General features: G+C 40.9%; 1 protein-coding gene across 9 annotated transcripts in view; it reads right to left on the reverse strand.

Annotated features, from left to right (window-relative positions):
- Positions 1 to 58: 58 nt before the first annotated feature.
- The window catches only part of LOC117155963 (ELAV-like protein 2), a 56,194-nt gene continuing 34,130 nt past the window's right edge, over positions 59 to 22,122 (reverse strand). For 8 of the 9 annotated variants that reach the window (XM_076619703.1, XM_076619702.1, XM_033332505.2 and 5 more), the window contains one exon: positions 59 to 20,687. In XM_076619703.1, coding sequence (XP_076475818.1) covers positions 20,363 to 20,687 — 325 coding nt within the window. In that variant the 3' untranslated portion in view covers positions 59 to 20,362. The remainder of the gene's footprint in view (positions 20,688 to 22,122) is intronic. The other variant, XM_076619704.1, reaches the window with a different exon arrangement.

Genomic DNA, 22,122 nt, shown 5'->3' on the forward strand with positions numbered 1-22,122 from the left:
ACAAAAACAAAATGAAAGAAAACCGATGACTGGATGAAAAAAGAATCGGGAATCGAAGTTTGTTAATATAATTTATTGTATATCGAGGTTTCAACATGGAAAAGTACAAATATTGCAATATAGGGCCCGCGAGCTCTCCTCGGGTGGGAGGGAGGGAGGGAGGGAGGAGGGTACGATTCACAGGAAGGAGAGACAACGCACGTTTAAGATATCTCGAGAATTTTTTCTTCATTTGTTCTGACGAAAATGTGCTTGCTATGCACTAAAACCGGGGATATGAGGTATACATATGCAGATCTTATGTGTTTCCGCTGTATTTTTTCTTTTCGCTTACCTGGCGATAGGGAAAAGTCAATGGGTTGACGAGCAATCCACCGATATTTCTTTTGAGTAAAGGAAGGTTCCCTCCTCTCCACGGCCCCCGCATATATTTAATACTCGTTTTGTTCTTTTTCTTTCTGCTACCAGTACGCACGAGCGCGTTACGATTGTGACGCGCGACGCGCACGTGCGTGTCGTGACAGTTATTACTCTTTTTTTTTATCATCATCATTACCATCATCATTATCATCATCGCTATCATCTTCACTTTCTATTCCTTAACTAAGCAGGCGACCTTCGGCAGCCATGATCACCCAATTTGATCGATTTTCCATCTAATTCGTCCATCGAAGAAACGACGAGTTCAGAAAGTATCTTAAAGTACTTACTTCTCAAATTTTCCAACTTGTAAGACGATATTACTTTCTGATTGGATTGACGGGTTTTTTGGGCGGATATGACGTAACACTTCGGTGACTGTTTTCTAGATTTCTCAAGATAACGCGAATCTTGTATTTTTACAGTCATACATTCAATATTTAGGGGTCGCTCGTCCGCGAAGTGTTTAACTATATGTAGCTCTCAAAATTTACTTTCTGGGAAACAACTGATCGTTTCTTAGCCGCCATCGACGAATTATGGTTAAGAACATTCGCATTCAACATGAAATATTTCAGAGCACCCTTGGTTTTTATTTTACTAACTTCCTCTTTAATCTCAAAATAAATAACTTCGTCCGAGATTATCATCACAATTAGCCAAATCTTGATCTTAATCTCGATCAACGAGCGTTATCACGGCTGCAACGAAGTACCTTCGTCTCATTCTCTCCGTCTCTTTCTCACCGAAATTTCGTTATTATCATTACCATCTCGTGTGTCTATATCATTCACCCTCACTCTCTCTTTTTCTTTCCTCGTGCTCTCGTTTAGGTACATTTCTTACTTTCATACTCGCATTCTCTCGGTCTCTCTCACTCTCGCTCTTTCTTATTTCGCCTTCGGAATTTTCATAGTTTTTTTTTATGCAACACATAATGCGACTAGGTAGTACAGGTTAATTAATAATTAATATCGTTAGTTATACAATAATAACGTATGACTAGACAATGCAAGATAATAATTATATCGTAAATAGTAATAATCATGGATCGCAATTTATATCAACAATTGTGATGGCGCGCACGTGTTCTCGAAAATGTTTTTGTCTGTTTTATTTTTTAAGTCATCTTTGTGTCTTTGTTCTGTGCCACAGTGTGCGTGAATGGTCTCTTTTTCTTGTACGTGTGGGTGCATGTAATCATGTATTTGTGTGCTATGATTGTACGCGGAGTTGTAGTACGTCCAATGTATAATCTTTCCGTTCCTCTATTTTGTTAGATGTTAAAGATACAAGAGTACGTTGAGATGTGTATGCCTCGTGTTGTTCATGTGTATATGGTATGCACCTATGTGTGCACTGTAATTTGTCTCGTGTATGATATAGAAAAAGTACATTAGCAAGAATCTTGTAAATTCGTGTAAATATTCAACACATTTCTAGTTCGTTGCCCTAAAGTGACGTTGAGGCGACGACGAAGAATGCTCGACGGAACCCATCAGGAACGAACATCCCGTCGTTGTTTCCTCGAGAAATGAATTCTGTTCCGTTATGAGGATAACCTGCATGCAAAATGCGTATACGTGTGTTCTGCGATGAAGAAAGTGTGTTCTAATTTGCTCCGCTTGGCCGGTTACATTTTAGATCGAATAAACCTCGAATTTGCTATTTGATAAATTATGATTACACATACGCAATGAAACTATCAATATGATACATAGTTACAACACATAAGTAAATAGAAAAAGTACATAGATCAAACTACTTACGTAACATCGACTTTTAAACATGTATGAATATTTAAATGAATGTACACAATTATAACAGTACAATGTCACGAAAATTATTATAATATTACGCTAATTTTAACTGTAATTCGAGGTTTTACTTGAACCTATTAAGACGGACTTGCGTATGCATATGAACGTGTATTATGTGTTTGTGTATGCGTATATGTGTTGTGTAGAGAGGAAGCTTTTTGCTCTGTACTACATATTAAATCGGTATCCCGATTAACCTCTTAAAAAGCACGCCCATATATACTTATTGCACAACAATAGCCGTTGCGGTGTTATTCAGATGCTTGAAAAATTTCCATGTGAGAAATATACGTGTATAATATAATATAATGTAAATACAATATAATATAATGTAATATAATATAATATAATATAATATAATGTAATGTAATGTATATATAGATATATCTAACCTCCACATAATACTTCAATGGGAATTCCTACCTGTAGTTGTATAAATAATACGTGTAAGTAATAATCATGCGATAAGTACACAGTAATATGATAAATGACGATAATTAAATACAGATTATACGTATATAGGTTTAGATTCCTTCGCGTTTCGTACCTAGACAAATTGTAAATAAAACGATGCTCGGCCCCATCAGAAAGTTATACGAAGAAAGTATATTTCGCGAAATGCTCGACAAACAAATTATCGATTTAATTTGATTCGAGAGCGCTAGTCGATTGAAGATTCTACTCTTTAAGAGGTTAAGTGATCTGCTGGCGCAACGTTTCTAACAGGATCGATCGATCGTTGGATCGATAGATCGATTGAATTTGGAAACATATCGATGTATCGACGTACGATGGATCGACGGTTAACAGTGATTACACGGTATCCTTCGCGGTGACGGCACCCTGTGAAATTAATTCTTCGAGAAATAATTTCGTCAGGATGCCGATGATGATCAAAGATGCTCTTTGTTACAAAGATAGAAAGAAAATATCCTTCACGACTGTCACCCACGTAAAAGCTCGAAAAGAAACCTTCTGATCTCTATATCTTCCCCAATTGTCTTCTTGATTCTAGTCTCGATATGCTGCGATCAAAGCACCAATCGTGATTTAACAATGAACAATGTTCGTGTCACTCGCGATCGAAATGATCAACGATATATATAAATGTTAATTCGATTTTCTGACGTGAAACGAAAGTAACTCGCTCGCCAACGTAGAATCACCGAAGTGGATAATCGAGTGTCTAGCAATTAACGAGGTAATTAGAAAGAGGAAGAAGCTCGGTGTTCCGATGCTTGGTCGATGCGTGAACGTTAGGCCTGTGCACGACCGACAGTAGTTCTAGTCCGTGCGTGATCAGACGCAGGCCAAACTTCCTAGCAGAGAAAGTAGCATCTCCGCGAAAAAAGAGACTTCTCTTTCTTATTATTTCTTTTCATCTTTCCCTAGAAAATTTTCTGTTTCCTATTCGCTCGGTAATTCGATCGAGGACCACCCAATCAAAAAGTAGTGTAAGTCCGTGCAAGATCAGACATGGAGCGAAGTTTTTAGCAAAAATCTTTTCACTTCTTAGAAGTTTTTCTATTCGTCGACTTGTCTCGAAGGTCGTTCGATCAACGCTAGTATAAACAGTATCGAGTTTCGATTTCCAAGTATAGGTATATTTTATTTGACATTTAATTCGATCGATAGTAGCGCGTATCGTGTCTGATCAGACGCGATTTGAATTTTCTAAAACACTGTATTCGGAAATGAAACGATGACAGAAGATCTTTTCTATTTTTAATTATATAATTTATATCTAGTTGAAACTAAGCATTATTAGTTTAAACATCGCCACGTCAATGTTCATAGCCTACCGATCGATCGAAAAACGATATTCGAGCCAAGCAATCCTTCCACAAATCAGTCTTACTTTATCTATACTCACTGATCTCCCTCAACCCCTCCATCCCACCCTAAACATTTTTTTAATAATAAATAATCGCTATACTTTTTTTTTATCGTAAATCGTCCCATCAATAATCGACCTATCACGATTCTCGCGTTCACCGTTGGGTGTGAAACGTGTTAATTTTTGGAATTCCTTCTCGTCTCTTTCTTTCTTTCTTTTTTTAATAGCTCCTCTCTGATGATATTACTCGCTATACATATATCCTATATACGTTCGTAAATCATTATCACGTATGATTTTGTGCAGTCCTTTTCGCGGAACGTCCGATGATATTACATTTAGCTTTTACACGTAGAGTTTGTCCTTTAGCAGAGAACGTTCTTGTAGATTTGACAGTATTTTGTTTGGGATCGTTCCGTAATTACTGGAAGCATCAGAAACTTTGGCGAGAACCATTTGAAATTTAATCCTTAGCCAATGAACTTCATCGATGATTTCACTTTATCAAAAGAAAAATATTATATTAAGATAGTACCATTGTATCGAAACACGGGGTTTACTTAAATGCTCATTCTCTCTTTTCTTACTAAAAACACGCGTTCTTTAGTCTATTTTATTATACGCGTAAGGATTAAATTTCATCTTATATCAGTCGAAATTCTCGCTCAAGTAATTCAGTCCGATGAACGCGTAATCAAACGGAAAGAAGTAAAGAGAAACGCGTGTCCATCGGAATCTCTTTGTGCAAAAATCCTTTGGTAAAAAAGACCCTTTCTATTTCATTTCAATTCGATATACTTTCTTCTTTCTCTCCGCTATTTTAATATCTTACTTGTTCTCGTCCATTTTCTTTCCCGTTTCGACGATCTAACGCCTAATCGTTATAATCTTATAGTAGTTTACCGTACAGTTTATACCACCGTGTGTCACGTGTCGACCGATAATTTCTCACATTTAAATAGCGTCTTTTACTATCAGTTACAGTTAAATATCGCTATTAATACCGTATTAAAACCCGTCATAAAATACATTACTCTATTATAATTCGCGTTTTTTTACTCTTTTCCTCCTTGCTTTTTTCCTCCTCCTTTACTGTCTCTCTCTCTCTCTCTCATCTCTCTTTCTCTCCCTTTCTCTCTCTCTCTTTCACTCTTTTGCATCGTTAGTTTCTATTTTCATCTCATTCCGGTTAAACACGCTTCTATCAGACTTTTCTCTCGGTTCGTTCAACAATTATTAACTTTGACGACGTAGCTAGGCGTTTTCAACGAAACTCTCCGGTTGTCTCTTCACTTGGAAACGCACGCGACTCTATAGTCGTTAGCCCTAACTCGCCGATTTCTATTGGAAAGTCACGAAGAGATTCGGTTTGAGCCGAATGATCGAGAAGAACACCAGAATACCAGAACACATTGACGAAAGCTACGCTCTGAATGGAACGTCGCTTTGAAATCGTCTCCCGTACATCTCTCAACACTTTTGCCGTTTCTTTGGTTTCGCTGGCGCTAGAACGCGCCAAATGATTTAGCTCGTTCTCAGATTAAGTGTAATTATATGAGAGCAACATGTGCCCGTTAAGTCGAAACTAATGAAATTGAGAAAGTATAGCTTCGATAGAGTTTAAGATGGATCATGTTAATACGATTGTATAGGAACTTTAAATTTCCGAAACGAAAAAAGACGCTAACGTTGTTAAGTATTTGAACGTAATTTTTCATAAAAAGAAACATGTTTCGAAATTTGATCAATGTTCCTTTCGCTGACAGATCGCCGACAATCCCTGTCAAAATAGTGGCAATGGTACCCGACTCGCTTGTCAATCGATCAACATTATATATATATTGCGTATCACTTAGTTAATTTACACGACGATATCAGATCGCACCGTATTAAACACGAGTCGAATCAAACAGAAGAGAAATCGAGCGAACCAAATCTCCTTTCTCGATCGCCAACAAAGCAAAGGTGTTTCGGTTGGATCGCGTGATTAAAAAAGGTGGCGGACTTGCACAGAGACGTAGATGAAACGAGAAGGCTCAAAACAGAAGCGTGTTATCGAGAAAATTACAGGTGAAAAAAGTCATGTCCGTGTCAGATTTAAGAGCAACTTATATTTCCTTAAGTTACAAAATCATTCATAGTTTATGGTTTTGTCCATTAAAACGACAATCAAAAGACAACGGTATTTATTCGAGACAGAAAATTTCGGGGGTGACGAATAGCTTCCCTTGCGTTTTTCGTTCGTTCACTCACTCGCACTTTCTCGCACTCTCGTTACGTCTCTCTCTCTCTCTCTCTCTCTCTCTTTTTATATCGTTTTTTTTTCTATGTTACTTTTATGTTTTTTTTGCGTTATTTTTAATTGTGTTTTTTTTTTCTTTTCGATTCTGTTTTTGTTTCTCGTTAGATTAGTGCCCTCCGTTCACTTACGTCTACGGTTGTTTCCCATTAAAGCTGTAAATGTTTATTATAAAGACAATTCGTAACAGTCGGACAGATTTCACGTTCGGTCGTGATCCCTTTGAAAATCAACGATGTTTTTGCATTTTTCCATTTTTTTTTTCTTTTTAATTATTTTTGTCCTTACGAACGGACCGTCAAAATTTGTCTCTTAAAATGGTCAACATATGTGTACTTCTTTTTTTTATTTGTTTAATTGCTTTAATCTATTTGTTGTCGTCTCGCGTCGCGAAATATCTTTTGATCTCGATCAAGTTCTCTTCGATCTCTTATCGATCCGATTGGCGTCGAATTTCGCGTAAAGTGGACAAAAAACGAGACGCACGGTTTCTCGCCTTCTTTCTCTCTGTTTTTCTAAATTTGTTGTTCCTTCGATTTTGTTTCTTTTTTTGCATTGTTTCCACTCGATCGATGTGTTTCACACACGCCCTGCAGAAAATCACTGAGAACGATAAATGTATTGCACTGCGTTTATCCTGGGTGATAATAAATTTTTTTTTTATGAACACTTATACATACAACGTTATAATATCGTAATGGTAAAATCTGGTATTATAATAGTTAATACGGAATCACTGCGACAACTGCGAGTGTAGAAACTAGATTCCCTCGATCGCGTCGAGGATCTTCTACACTGGTAATTATCGGTCACACGTGGAATTATTTTTCGAAACTAAACGCCATTCGAAAAACTTTTCGGTAAGATTTGAAAAAAAATGCACGAAAGAAGATGGAAAAGCTAAAGGGTATACACATACCACGTTTCAATTATATATTTAAGGTGAAACCAGATCGATTAAAAAGCAACTGGCGAATCTCTGATCGAAAATATGCTGCTTTTGAAATTGATGGAAAAGCCAAGTTCGATCTAAATTGAATTATCGATAAAATCAGCGTCAAGTTTCCAGAAATGATTCTACAAGTGTGCTGCTCATTTGGATAACATCTCTCCGCGAAAAAGCTCCTCTTATCTTAATACTGTCGATGAATAAACTTTCATTCGATTCCCTATAGAAATCCCTCGTCCTTTCAATAGAAAAAGGATAAATGTCTTTTTGGCGGTTTCGCTCACGAGAACGCGTCCGTTCGAGATCGATCGTTAGAAACGCGTCTAAATATAATTACGTACGGTTATTAATCGCGAATTTTGTACCTCGAGGGTCTTGCCGTCTTGGAATGTGCAAAATTTCGACGATCCTCGTCTACGTGATCCATAAATCACCTTTTAAATGCAACCGTATCTTCTCTAAACACGTCCATTGGTTAAATCAAACACTCGGTCTAGGTTTAGCAACAGGATCGAAAGAGACTAAATCTGAAAAAGCGAAAAGTAGTCAACGAACGTTGAAACATCGAACGAGAAAGTAAGCATGGAACGAAGTAGTCGTAGACGAGAAAAGGAAGTCTTTTATTCCGCGCCAGAGCCCTCGTACTCGGATGGAATGTATCTTCGATATTACGAGATCGTCGAGATCTAACAAGCACCTCGCTGTTTAAAACTTTTGTTCTCCCACCTGCCCTCGTCCTTCCTCTTTCGAAACAACTGAAAGCTGCCTTAACTGTATCACTAATTTCGCGTGAAACCATCCTACAATACGCTTTCGTTCGCTAGTTTTACTGTGCGCTCTTGTGCGATGATCGACGCCCTCGCGAAAACGCGCGATCGATACTGTTTCACGATCTATCAACCTTTTGATCGTCGTCTGGTTCCTTTTTAAAATCCTACGTACGTAAACAGCGTACTTCGATAGACGAGTTTCATCGCTTTAGAAATAAATTCAGCAGGCGAACACGAACGCTGAATTTATATTTAAATATAAATTTCCTCGACGAAGTACCATCTGCGTATTTATACTTATATTTTGTACGATATCTTAACGTTGATTCCTTATCTCGCGACGGAGGATGTTGAGAAGCGTAAAACGACGGGATCCAAGGCGCGATCAAGAGGTTTTGATCCGTTCCATTGATTCGGACACAGTGAATTGAGATCTTCGATTCTCTACAGATCGTACCACGACGATTATCCTTTCGTTGCCACTATCCCTTTAAATAATTTATATATCGCGTTCCGGTATGAGCAATTGATTTACCGACAGTCTTTCCGTCTCTCGATTACACTTAAACACGTTGATATACATGAAAAGGAATTAATCTATCTTTCCCCCCTCCCATCCCTGTTCAACCAAGCGTTATATCTTCGGCAAAATATAAATTATTTAAACAGCGCATGGATTACGAGACTCGACCAGTTTCCTCCTACGATCGACCAAAGTCGTTTCCCACCAGTACCGTGACAAATGTTTGAAAATGAAAATGAAACGACAAACGTGACAGAAACGATTCATCGAAGGATTCTTTAAAAAAAATGTCGCTATCCTATCAAGAAAATTCATGAACGATGAGAAGGACTCGATTCGCTTCTCGAATCACGTGTATTTGGTTTCTTTCCTTTCTTTTGTCCTTCTTCTTCTTTCTTCCCCTCTTTTCTTTCTCTTTTTTTTCTTTTTTTCTTTTTTTTTTTGAGAAGTCGTCTTCGAGAGAACAAGCTCGAACACGAAGAAAAAGAAACGGAAGAACACGAGCAAACTCATTTGCTGCGTCACGGTGAACCTTCTGAAAAATCGGTTCGAATCCGTTCACGGAATACAAAGGATCGAATGTACCTAGAAAACACCATTGTATGATCCATCTTGTATCTACACGTATGTATCATATATATCGTGCGAATCTTTCCTATTTTGTTAACAGAAATGCGAAAAGCGGCGGTTGCTTTTAGGAGAGCATTTCGTTTACGCGTCGACCACTAGAAGAAGAAGAAAGTGTGCAAGGAGATAAAACGGAAATGAAACGGAAGAAACCCCCACGAAGCACCGTGAAACTCACTTTGCTCTTTGCGTGTCCGGAAAATGTGCAGAACCAAAGTTTCCGGGGCACCCGTTGCAACAGTTCGTTTCTTTTTTCATTCTTATTTCTTTTTTAACACATTTGTCGCTGATCCGCTCGAGACCAGTCCGACCAATCAGATCGCCCTTAATGAATAATATCCGCGCTCGGTTTTTAACCCTTTCTTTGTTTCTTCTCCTTTTCTCTTATTCTTTCCTTCTTTTTTTTTTTTTTTTTTAAATCTATTTTGCTTTTTCATCTCGCTTCGCTTTTTCCTTCCTCGTTTAAAGTGGAATTAATTACATATACTGTATATCATCTGGATGCTTACGTGTTTGTGTATGTACGTGTGTGTTCTCTTAAATCGCGTATTTAGTCACAGATTCTTTCGTCGCGTTCATTCTATCACATTTTCTCATTGCCATTCGTAAATCCCATTCAATCTGGCACGATCTCTTGTCCCTTGCACGCGCACATTATCTTTGTATTCTGTTTGTCTGCTGTTTTGTGGTTTCTGTTTTGTTGTTGTTTCATTTTTAGTATCACTATAGAGTTATCGTAATTAAATATTTATACACCCATTGACAAACTAGCTACCACGTTTTTTTGTCGTTTAAATACAGTTCCATAGATATCAATTAATTTAATTAATTAATAGTTATTATAAGTTACGATAATTAATAATTAGAATAATCAAAACATGTACAGAAGATTATAGATTATCTCTTTCTTCCCCCACTGATCCATCTCGCTCCTCCTCTTCCGTTAGCCGTTTTCCCTTTATCGTCATTTTTTTCTAGCCACCTTTGTATTTACCCCTCCCCCCCCCAACTTTTTTCCTCCTACTTCTCTCTTCTCATCTTTTTTTTCTTTTGTAACATTTTTCTTCTTTTGTTAAAGAGTAGTTATCGACTTTTCTCTTGATCCGCGAGTGACTCGCCTCGGAGTAAATCTCGAGGACTTTTATTTCTTTACTTTTTTCCTATTTTCTACCTGTTTCTCCTTAATCTTCCTCTCTAATTATTCTTACACACACACACACACACACTCTCTCTCTCTCTCTAATTCTCTCGCACGCAATCATCAGTCTCTTTCGTTCCCCTTCTAATTCGCTGATTCTCTTTCTCTCGCCGACCTCACCCTCTCCCTTTCTCGACCGTTTTTTTTATATTTTTTTTTTTTTAATTAGTTAGCTTAAGTATATAAATACTTTTCATCTTCATTTTCTTTGTTTCTTTGTTCGCTTTGTTTGTTAGTTAGGCCTACTGTGAGCTAGAGCTGCTTTTTTGTTGTCGCGACAATTTTTCTCCCTTCGTTTTTCAATCTGCCCCCCCCTCCTCCCCCCTGTAACCGCGCCGACTTTCGACGTTCCGGCAACGCATCCGGTCGGACGACGTGCTTGAGAACGCGTAAAAATAATTTCATCCTCCAGCGATATACGACGCCTCTCCACGCTCTTGCACCCTTTCATTCCCTTTTTTCCTTCTCTCACGCGCACGCTCGCTCATTCTTACATTCCCTTTCTCTCTCACACTCACACACATATATATATCATTTTTTTCTTTGGTTTTGTGCTCGCTCCAGGGTCGAGTACACCGTCTTTCGTGATCAAAGAAACGCCTCGGTCTGCGAACTCGCGGCAACGATCGAAGCGGAATGAACAGGGATGAAAGAAAGAAGGACGACCGAGAGGTCGAAATCGTCGACAAAGGGACGAGAAAGAGAAAGGGGTAGTAGCCTGACGAGACGAGCGTCGCTCCAGTCGACTCGATAACGAGGACAAGAGGAACACAAAGGAAATTGAGGTGGGCAAAGGGTAGCGGTAATGGTTTTACGACTCCAAGGCAGGTGTACTAGACGCTGAGCGAGTAAGCTGCGAAACTGACAAGACGATCGAAGCTCGAAGGCCCGGCACGGTGGTTTTTAAACGAGAAAAAAGTTGCTTCGTCGAGCGACGGCAGGGGGACCGAGACGAAAAATGAATCCGTCGTCTATTTTCCAATTGCTCGTGTGCAAGTAAAACGCGCGGTGTTTGTCAACCTTTTGTCTCTGGATTTTCCTCGATTTCGTTCACCCCTTCCGCCACCCCAACGTCACGTCAGCCCGCTGGAAAAAAGTTCGTTCGAAAATTCGCGAATTGTCATTTGTTGCTTTTCCTAGAAAAGAAAAAACGATTCAAAAAGTCGGGAGCCTATTCTCGTTCCGGTCTCATCGAGCCTCGCGCCATCGAGCTCCACGTTCCGCTTATATTCGCGTCGTTCGTCGGTCTCGAACGACTCTACGAAGATTTACATCACTGGATCCGAAAACGTTCGTTGCCGTTTCGAGTTGTTGAAACTCTAGCCGCAAATGGACAACGAACGAGAGCTCGGTGATCACGGAGGCTCGATCGATTATCCTAATCGCTGGGGGTTCACGATATACGTAATCTCTAAACAGCTAGTTCTAACGCTCTTGTTCTTCTCCTAAGTCCACGAGAAAAACCACATTTTTGCTTATGCGTTATCCTCTCTTTATTTTTTGCTGTGTTGTCGGGAGTCTCTAGTTTCCCTGGAAGTTTCAGGAGAGTATCATCGATCGCAGCCACGATCATTCGGAGCTAATTAACTTCGCCTAAAATCTCAGTCTCTGCGGTATTTAGTCGCTTCGGTACAAATTGGAAGAGGATTGTTTACCCTTTGTTTTCTTTTTGTTTCGTAGTTTCTTACTTTGCTCTTAGGTTGCTTTTGCTGCTTGATCGCGCGCCCCGTACACCGACGATCCCTCTAGTTTGTTTCGTTCGAAGAGGAGCAACGCAGTCACGGAATGTCGTTTTAAATATCATCGATCGCCGTCTGGCTAAAACCACGTGTATGTCTAAACGATAGATAAATCCACCTCGATCCACTCGCGATCGATTAGGAATCACCTTTCACTCTACCGATCGAAATGTAAATTCCCTACCGTCGATATTGGCCCTTTCTCTCAAAAAATTTGTCTATTCGAGGAGCAAAATTTCACTTTCGATTCGGTAAGTATTTCTTGTGTATATCACATATACCTCTTTGCTTTGCCTTTAAACAACTCGAGATCTTTCGTTCTCATTCGGTTAAAACTGCCCGTTGTCGTTCCACTCTAGACCTGCGCGCGAGCTGTACACGACAGCGAGACGCGAAGAACGAAACAGCGAATCGTCGACTCGACGTTGCCGCGCGATAAACACGGATCGACATTGAATAGACTCAATCGAATATCGAACGAACGATCACGAGGATCGTCGAGCGCGACAACCACTATCGAGCATCTCGAATGCGTCTAACGTGACGATGAAGCGCCTTTCCGGCGACGATGAATGCGAATCACGACGAGCATCGACGACGAGAGAACAGGACGACGATAACGAGGGACAACGATCCCCTGGATCGACATTCAGCCGACAGTGAATCGACGATCGACTCGCCTTTATAAAACCATCGACAAGCTGTCGAATAGAGACAGCATTGTGCGTTGTTCAAACTGACAGCGACGTATTTCATTTCGCGAGACCGTTTCCGATGAAGAATAGGTAAACCTCTTTCGATTCGAATCGATCATGGTGTTTTCTAAATTATTCACCGGTTGGATCTCTTGAAGAAATGCGTATTCACTATTACGAAGATGGAACAGTCCCTTGACCGGAGACTTCGTTCATCGATCGTCATTCACATTCTGCCAGAACCGTAGCTGTTTAGTAGTTCTAATCATTTAATTAACGTCAATGGATAATCGATATAGTCGATGGATTCTTTGGAAATCCGATCGGTTTATACGTATTGGCGATATTGGAAATGTTGCCTATTTGCACATTCTTTGCGCCACTAAGGGATGTTTGTTCGCGATATACACGTAATGCTGTACGAGGCAGGAGACCTGTTCTCGAAGATGACAAATTACGCCAAGAAAGCTGCAGAGAATTCACTAACTAAGAAAATTACTAACTAATAAGGAACGTAAGCTGTTCGGATAGAAGAAGTTGGCTGAATTTGTCAATTCGTAAAGATCCGGAGAACGAATCGATAAACCACTCCTTCGACACCTTCGTAGAAACACCTTTTTTACTTTTTTTACTTTTTCATTGGTTAAAAGGTACAAGAGAAGTATAAATGGTTGACTTTTACGGGTAATAATATGGCTAATGCGGCTAACCACTAAATGCAAATGTCCTAATAAAGGTAACGTCGTTCGTCCGTCGGTGAAATTATCTAAAAGCCGCGGAATGTGACGAAACTTTTACGTCACGTTCGGACCGATTTCAAAACGCTTTGTATTAAATGAGTTTATTAAAAATTTATACAGGTCATAGGAGAGTTACAGGCGATATAAATTTTTGTTTACAACGTGATCGCAAATTTGTCGATATTCCAATTGTCGTGCGTCGAATAAAAATTCAATTTCCAACTGCTATGCGGCATCCTCTTGTGGAGGATTCGCGTTCTTCGCGAGAGATCCTCAAAGCGTTCGGAATCAGTTCGAAAGCGATTCGATCATCCTCCAGTCTCAAATATCCATCTTATCATCGAGAATAGACACATGGTGCCATTATCGCGTAAATGTGTGCCCTATTGTGTTCCCTGTGTACGTGTATGTATGTGTATATGTCTGCTGACTCCGTATTCCCTCTCTTTTCTATTAATCACCGATAACAAAACACTCATTATCATCGTCATCATCGATAGCGATATAACTAACAACGATTATTGAGACATAAATACAATATATATAATGTATATCTAACGTAATAATCGTATGGTAATATAATTTTATAGTTAAGTAGATTAGCGTGTCCCCCCCCCCCCACTCTCGCTGTCTTTCACGTCTCTCTCTCACTCTCTCTCTCTCTCTCTCCCTCTCTCTCATCATTCCCTTTCTTTTCTTCTTACTCCGTAGTTCCCTCTTTGTCTTCGCGTTCTTGCCTCGATCGATCTTTCCACGTTTTCCCCTCGCCTTTTCCATGGCTTTCTCTACATTGGAAAGAACGGGACAGGGCCTGCGCTATCATCCGTCGTCCCGACGAGTATCCTCGTCGCGTTGTGCGTCTCTTCGACCCTTTCGAGTCTGTGTAGCATCGACAACCTCTTCTAATATACTGTGCGCTAAATTGAGCAGCTCCGACCGTTATTGCACTCGTTAAAGAGGAAAGAGAGCGAAACACCCTTGTTTTTTAATCTCGTCCTCACCAGGTCATCGTTCCATCATCATCGTGACAATATCATTTTCTCTCGATAATATCCTTATTTACGTAGGCAACTGATGACGTGAACGCGCTTCATTCCCTTTCCCCTTGGCACCAGTTTCCGCCCTTCGACACGGTCTCAAGTTCACCGAGGGACTACGTCCTCGCCTATCGTTATCAATGATTGGTTTTCACACTCCAACAAGTCTCTATCGTATAGTTTTACTGTTTTATTGGCGCAACATTGGGCAGTATATATAACCGAAATGCGCACGAGAGTATTAAAGCTACTTGCGCGACCGCCTCGTGGCATTTGTACTTTTAACAATGAGTTCTATCGTTTTCTCAAGTATCACGAACCGTTTCCATTAATTTTCTACGATCGTGGGCGCCGTTGGAACCTTCCGATCGACCTTCACCTTTCGATACTTAACGCTACATTGTTATACGATCCAATATCGTTGACTAAACGTCCGATGTTCGTGCATTGTAATTGTACAGCGACTATCGATAGGTTTGAGATCAATCTTTTCGACGCGTCGATCGACACGCGAACATTGCCTTTGAGATCACAGACTGTCAGTGGGAAAGAAGCAGAGACTCGTGTGTCGGTTCACGCGCCCGAACGACTCTCCTCTCCTTACGTGCGCAGACGGTTAAACTTCTCGATGGACACGAATTTCTTGTCGGTTCCACGGGGTCGCCCACGATGGAACAAAGATAATTATAGAAATGTTACGAACCACGATCGACGAGCGTGCAGTAAATATCCAGCGAAACGTCGGTGTACGCTGCGCTCGCGCGTGCTACGCATCGATTACATCAGTCTCTGTGAGCAACGGGGAATGTCAGGAAGCAGAAGAAGATATATATTATATTTTTTTTATCAGGATGGATAGAAAATGTAGATGTAAACCATGGTTGTTTGGGAGGCTGGTGGCAACTGAAACAAGTAATCGAAATAAAACAAACGACGTATTTGAACCAAACACAAATCAGTTTAATCCTTAAATAAAACATAATTTCTGTTATGTTATATAATAATTAAATAAATAAATAAATAATCGGTAGTAGTAAGCAGTAGTAGTAGTAGTAATAGTAGTAGTAGTGGTAGTGGTAATGGTAGTGGTAGTGGTAGTAGTAGTTGTAGTAGTAGTAGTGGTGGTGGTGGTGGTGGTGGTGGTGGTGGTGGTGGTGGTGGTGGTGGTAGTGGTAATGGTAGTAGGAGAGGTAGTAGGAGTAGTAGTAGTGTAGTAGTAGTAGTAGTAATAGTAAGTAATAGTAGCAGTGATGGTGATGGTGGTGGTAATAATAGTAGTAGTTATAGCAAGTAGTTATAGCAGTTGAGAGAAAGTAACGGTAGTAGTATGATGTTAAGTAAAGTGAGTAAGACGTTTTTTTCCTCTGTAGTGGTACGAAAAATTAGATAGATAATAAAGGCATTAAGGTTTTACACGTAGCTACTAGACGAGAGACACAAAAATTATATACGATCATAATTAATAATAGTAATAATAATAATAGCAATAATAATAATAATAATAATAGTAATAATAATAATAATAATAATAGCGATGATGATCGTGACGATGATCGTGATAATGAAGATGATGATGATGATGACGATGACGAAGATGATGATAATAATGAATAATAATAATAATGGCAATGACAATGGCAATAATAATAATAATGATAATAATAATAATAATAATAATAATAATAACCAGAATAATAAGTATAATTAATATACGTAATAATAATTATGAAAAGGAGAAAATGTATAGTTTTAATATTAGAAAACATTGAAACTGATTTCTTACATGCGATTCGTCCCCCGTTTAGAGGGTTATCGGACGTTCCCCCTTCGAAATCCTCACGCTTCGCCAAAAGTCATTCCAGCTACAATTATATATGTGTGGTATCATCTCCTATACGCACCATTGTATCCAGTTACGCAACTATCCTGCTTCGATCAAAGTCGTGTTACTATCATTTTGTCGTACGTTCGCAGCAAATCAACCAAGGATCATGATCGGCGCAAGAAGCATCGAAGCAACGAGGGGCGAATCGTTTCTCCTTTATCTCTGACGTCTGTAACACACGCCACAGCACGCGATGACGCCAGTTTGCTTTTTGTCAGCCGACCAGTGTATAATTTGCACTAATATCGAGATCTTGTTTGCCCCGTGGACGCGTCGATCGCGTCGTCCAACAACACCCGATCGAAAGAACCGAAGGGTGTACGCGTCGCACGCGACCGATCGATATTCACGAGTTCTCCAAATAAATAAAATAAAATCTTAGCAGAAAGCATCTGTTGCTTGAGGTTCAAATTACGTTTTTTTTTTTTTTTTTTTTTGGGAGGGAGGACAGGTGTATATCGTCGTGCTTCTAGGGAGCGTATTCTCTTTCAAACGAACAACCCGTTCCTCGCTCCCGGACTAGACACAAGAAGGTACACATAAATAGGACAACATATATATATGTGTATATATATGTGTGTGTGTGTATATATATATATATGCTACGCTTTTTTCTGTCGCGTTATACTAAACCTAGGAGCTTAAGAAATTTTCGAAATTTACTCACGATTAAGTACTTACGATCCATGTTCGTTCGCGCTAGTCCCGATCACCGTTACAAGGTAACATGTATTTAAGAAAACGTAATTCGATATTCGTCTATCCAATTAGTCTCTCTTCGCTATCTAAGGAAAAGATTTGGTTTTCGGTTTTCGATGGTACGTCTAATCCCGTTCAAGGGAATTGCTTCTACGGGCTAGCGCGGGCGAAACGGTTCGCTTACCTTATACACCGTATCACCTAAAACGCGCCTTCTTTGAAATCGCCTGTCTGATTTGCTTACTAGTCTAAAGAAAAGAGTTTTCTCGTTCTCTGTGTGGAGAGAGGTTCTTAACACGCGGCGCCGTTTTCTATTCACTGACGCCTCTTTGCACGTAGACTAGACACGTGTTTCCCGATGATCCGAAAATCATTCGTCGATCGTACTTCAACATCATGTCTGTATCACATATCCGTGCACCGTCGCGAAGTGTTTCTTTCGTTAAATCTTTCGTTCTTTCTTCGTTGCAAGAAAAGACACGACGCGTCCAATCTGCGTACCGTATGTATAAGTAAACCGTCTCTATGAAATATTATTTTGTACGTTGGACTTTTTTTTTCTTTCAATATTTTCGTTAAAAAAGGGAAATCGAACGTTCGTGTTTATAAAAATCGGAACATCTTCGTTGCGACGGGGAGGAAGAATCTCCTCTTTGTTCCTTTTCTCCCCGCTGCAAGCAATGTCTTTGTATGTATATGTGTACGTGTGTGTAAAGTGAGTGTGTGTTTTTTTGTTAAAAAGTTGGCTGACAAAGTTCTTCTAAAACGTCCAAGTTTGTGGACGGTGCACATTCGAAGGACACTAATACGCGATGCTCGATAAAATCAGACTCTGCACTCAAGAAAGCACTTTGTACTAACTAAGATCTCTCTTATACATACATATTATCTATACATAAGAAAAATAAAAGAACAAAAAAAAAAAAAAATGAAAAAGAAAAAAACGAAAAGAAAATGAAAAATTGAATATTCTTTGGACAACCGGCAGAGAAGTACAAGAGCTCGTGACTAGCAAAAAGAAAAGATACAACACGTTGCTACGTTATCAGGAAACGTGACGTAATCCCTCGGGTCACTATTATGACGTTTCGATCTCTCGAATTCTCGCGACATCGCATTGTGATGTATAGCACATAAGCCCTAAAATATTTTCTTAAATAGGTAATAATTATTATACTTCGTCTTTCGGTACTCGTCGAATGATGACTCGTCCTTAATTTAACTACGGATTAAGAAAGTTTAGATTCCTTAAGTACGTTTAGTCTCACTGGCTAAACAGGAAAAAGAAAAAGGGGAAATCGATCGTCTGCATTTAACAACTAGTTCTCCCGCTCTTTTCGGCGCCTCCTCGCATTCTAAAAATCGAACGCGAGGCTTCTCACATACATCAGCTTCATGGTTTTCACTATTGGTATTCCCGTTTCCCTTATATCCTCTACCAGAGAGCGATTTGCCTCCTTTCGTACTTCGATCGATCTATCGATCGTCCCCGTCCCGTCCTCGATCGCGATCCGTCTGTATTGTCTCGCCACGTCCTTCTATTCTCTCTCTACTCACTCGCCTCTCCTTTCTACACCATTCCCCTACAGTCACCTACTACTACGCACTCTTTTCCATCCTCCATATGTATGTCCACCGATCCTTTCCATCAAGTTCACACGTAGTCGATCTAATCGGGAAAACACGAGGCACTGTCGCGTTTTCTTGTCCGCTTCTCTTACGTCGTGAGTTGTCAATGATTTTAGAAAAAAAAAAAGGAAAAAAAATCAATCAGGCCCTGCCTTTTATAAATTTTGCTCGAGTCTCACAGCCTGACGTCGTCGTGACTCTTTGGTCTAGTAGAGGGGACTCTCGTCCTCCCTTTATTTCTCTCGCCAACTCGATTTTCATGACAAGTTTTCTCCTCTATGTTTGTCGATCGATACGGTAACGTTATTATTATTATATTTAGTATTACGTGGCCCGTGTATCCGCGTACATATACATAAATCGGCAATATGTATGTACAATATCCGCAAGCAGTCGCACGAGCCACGTTTGGTCGTTACGGACGTCCCTTTCTTTTCGTCCGATTTCATCTTATCGTTTATTCCGTCCAAGCCGCGGGAATGAAGCGACACAGTCGCGAATCCCGCGAGCTACGGAAGCCGACAGGACCTCGCGTTAACCTTCTGTCGTGGACGAACAGCGGGAGAAAAGAAACGAGTAACCAGAGAGGGAGAGGGTGAAGCTAAGGCGAAGGAAATAAAAAAAAAGCGAAGCTTCCTCTTTACCCTCCTCTTCGTTCCTACACATGATGTATAATATTAGGAATATCGGGCGAGCGATCGCGTACCACGACCTACCTCTCTTCGTCTTCGCTGTCTGTTCGTCCTCGTCTCTCTACGTCCCTCTCCCTCTCAGCCACGCGCACCTACTGCATATGCATCGCACCCTTGCTCGTACAGACACACGTATACACGCACACACACGCACGAGTATCTCTTAGCATTCTCCCCTTTCTTCCTGTTCTCTCACTCTGCTCCTGTCTTTTTTCCTTCCATCATCCCTCGGTCGAATATTCTCCAGGGAACTCAGCATCCTCCGAATATTAGTCGGAATTGTACTCGTCGTCGTGGTTCTCGTAGTCGTATCTGCCCCACCGATATTTTTTCGAGGAGGCCCTAGCCGTCTTTTCGTATTTGGACACATCGGCCAGGTGATCTTTGAACGGGTGATTCTGCTGCTGTTGATGCTGGTTATGGTAGTTCTGATTGTTATGATGGTTTGCTCCGCGATCACGACTGTTCACGGTGTTGATCACGGAATCGACAGGGAGATGGTGGTGGTCGATCTTCTTAGTGGAAGCACAGGCAGTCGCGAGCGCTTGGACGGTCGCGGGCGTGACCACAGCCGCAGCCGCAGCCGCGGCCGCAGCAGCAGCGGTCGCTGTCGCGGCGACCACCGCGGCTGCTGCGGTCGTTGAACCGAGCACGGTTTTGGTTGCGGTCGCTTGACCGATCACGGCCGCGGCTGCCGCCACAGCTGGCGTTGCTGCCACTGCTGTCCCTGCTGCTGCTGCTGCTGCCGCTGCTGCTGCCTGATGATGGTGATCGTGGTGTTGCTGGTGCTGTTGCTTGTCGTTCTACGTCGCCTTGCTCTTGTTCGTCTTGAAGCTCACTTGAAGAACCCGGTTACCGAGCGTGTAACCGTTCAAGCTCTGGATGGCGACCACCGCCTCGTCATAGTTGGTCATCGTCACGAAACCGAAGCCTTTGCACTTGTTCGTCTGCAGGTCGCGGATCACTTTGACCGATTGGACGGCGCCGAACGGACCGAATAACTGCCACAGCACGTTCTCCTCGGTCTCTGGGGCGAGGTTGTACACGAAGATACACCAGCCGGAACCGTTCATCGCGTTCCCGGGTAGCATTGAGTTCGCCAAGAGATCGCCTGCCAGCGGGCTGTACCTGAAACAGTTTAGTTGATCGTGTGAAAACGTATGCCCATCGACGACCGGTATTGTGCTCGTGCTTTGGTCCATGGGTTTCCCTTTTTACCTCGCGCTCGCGTTACAAGGCAAGAAAAACGTTCTGCGCTCTGGCGGAGCAACGCCGTTAATCTACGCAATCCAACTGATCAGGATTGCTTTCGTTTCTGTTACACGGTACATAGTTATTTACGAAAGAAATTCTGTTCGTCGACGGCGCTACTCAACGCTGCTACCTTCTTCTTTGGCTATTCGTATGGAAGAATCTCGGACAAGATTCTTTTATTGCGAACAGATTTGATCGTGTACACGATTAAAGTGCCTCGAACAAATGCGACTCGACTGAAACACTTTCTTTCACAAAACACTAATTTTTCCTTCGATGTTACTGTCGCAAAAGAATCGTACGAATAAATTAAGTTCGTGCAAGTAGTGCCGTATAAAATCACTCGCGTCTTTTCATTCAACGAAAATATTCTACGTACAAACGAACCTGAACGGAAAGATAAACGACGTCGGTTATCCGACCAATAATCCCGGCGCGAAAAACCGTCACTTTCTTGCTAATTAATTCCGAAACGAAACCCTTGACGGGAAAATTAATCGTTGCGCAAGGCTGCATGCAATTGTACCGGTAAAAGCGTTCCAAATGAACAAGTCGCGTCTCGACGCTGGCTACCGGACGGAACTTTTAATTAGATAAAAAAACAAAAAAAAAAAGACAAGAGACAGGGAACGAGAGTGATGGTGGAACGAAAGGAGCGAAAAAGCGGGAAAAATCGCGAAATAAAATAGGGAAAATTCGCATGCAAACGTTCGTTAATCGGCATGCTGAAAGTTACGAAACGGCGGATGTGAAGGTGAAAAAACATCGAGGCAGGACATATTTACAGAGATGTAAAAATGTAATCTACGTACCTACTTGACGTCACAAGCCGCGTTAAAACAGGGCACATCTCAGTGAGTATTCATTATAGGGTCGAGATGACAGTAATTAAGCAGGCATTCGTTACGAACGCTCGTTAGGAACCGCGTCTTTTATACGCACGCGTATGTACAACGCGATTTCGTTGGTTGGGGTGGCTTTTTCTTTAACGACACCTCGAATGAACCCCAAACTCGATTCATCGGTATCTCCCTTCCTTTTTTGCCCCCCCCCCCCCACCCTCTTTTTCTTTTTTAAATTCATTCATCTACATTTTATCCAGAGGATATCTTCTTCTTTTTTATCTGTTTTTTAATTGTTTGCTAGATAAATCAGTTGCTCGATATCTATAATCGAATCTAAAACCATTGATCAAGTTAGAGGTTCGATTGGATCAGGTTGCAGAACAGAGACGTTCCTTCGTGAAAGAAGAATCCACGTTTCCTTTTAACTAGCCGATACGTACACACTCGTTCGACTATCGTTTAAT

This window comes from Bombus vancouverensis, chromosome 7 (genome assembly GCF_051014615.1).
Source record: "Bombus vancouverensis nearcticus chromosome 7, iyBomVanc1_principal, whole genome shotgun sequence".
NCBI lineage: Eukaryota > Metazoa > Arthropoda > Insecta > Hymenoptera > Apidae > Bombus > Bombus vancouverensis.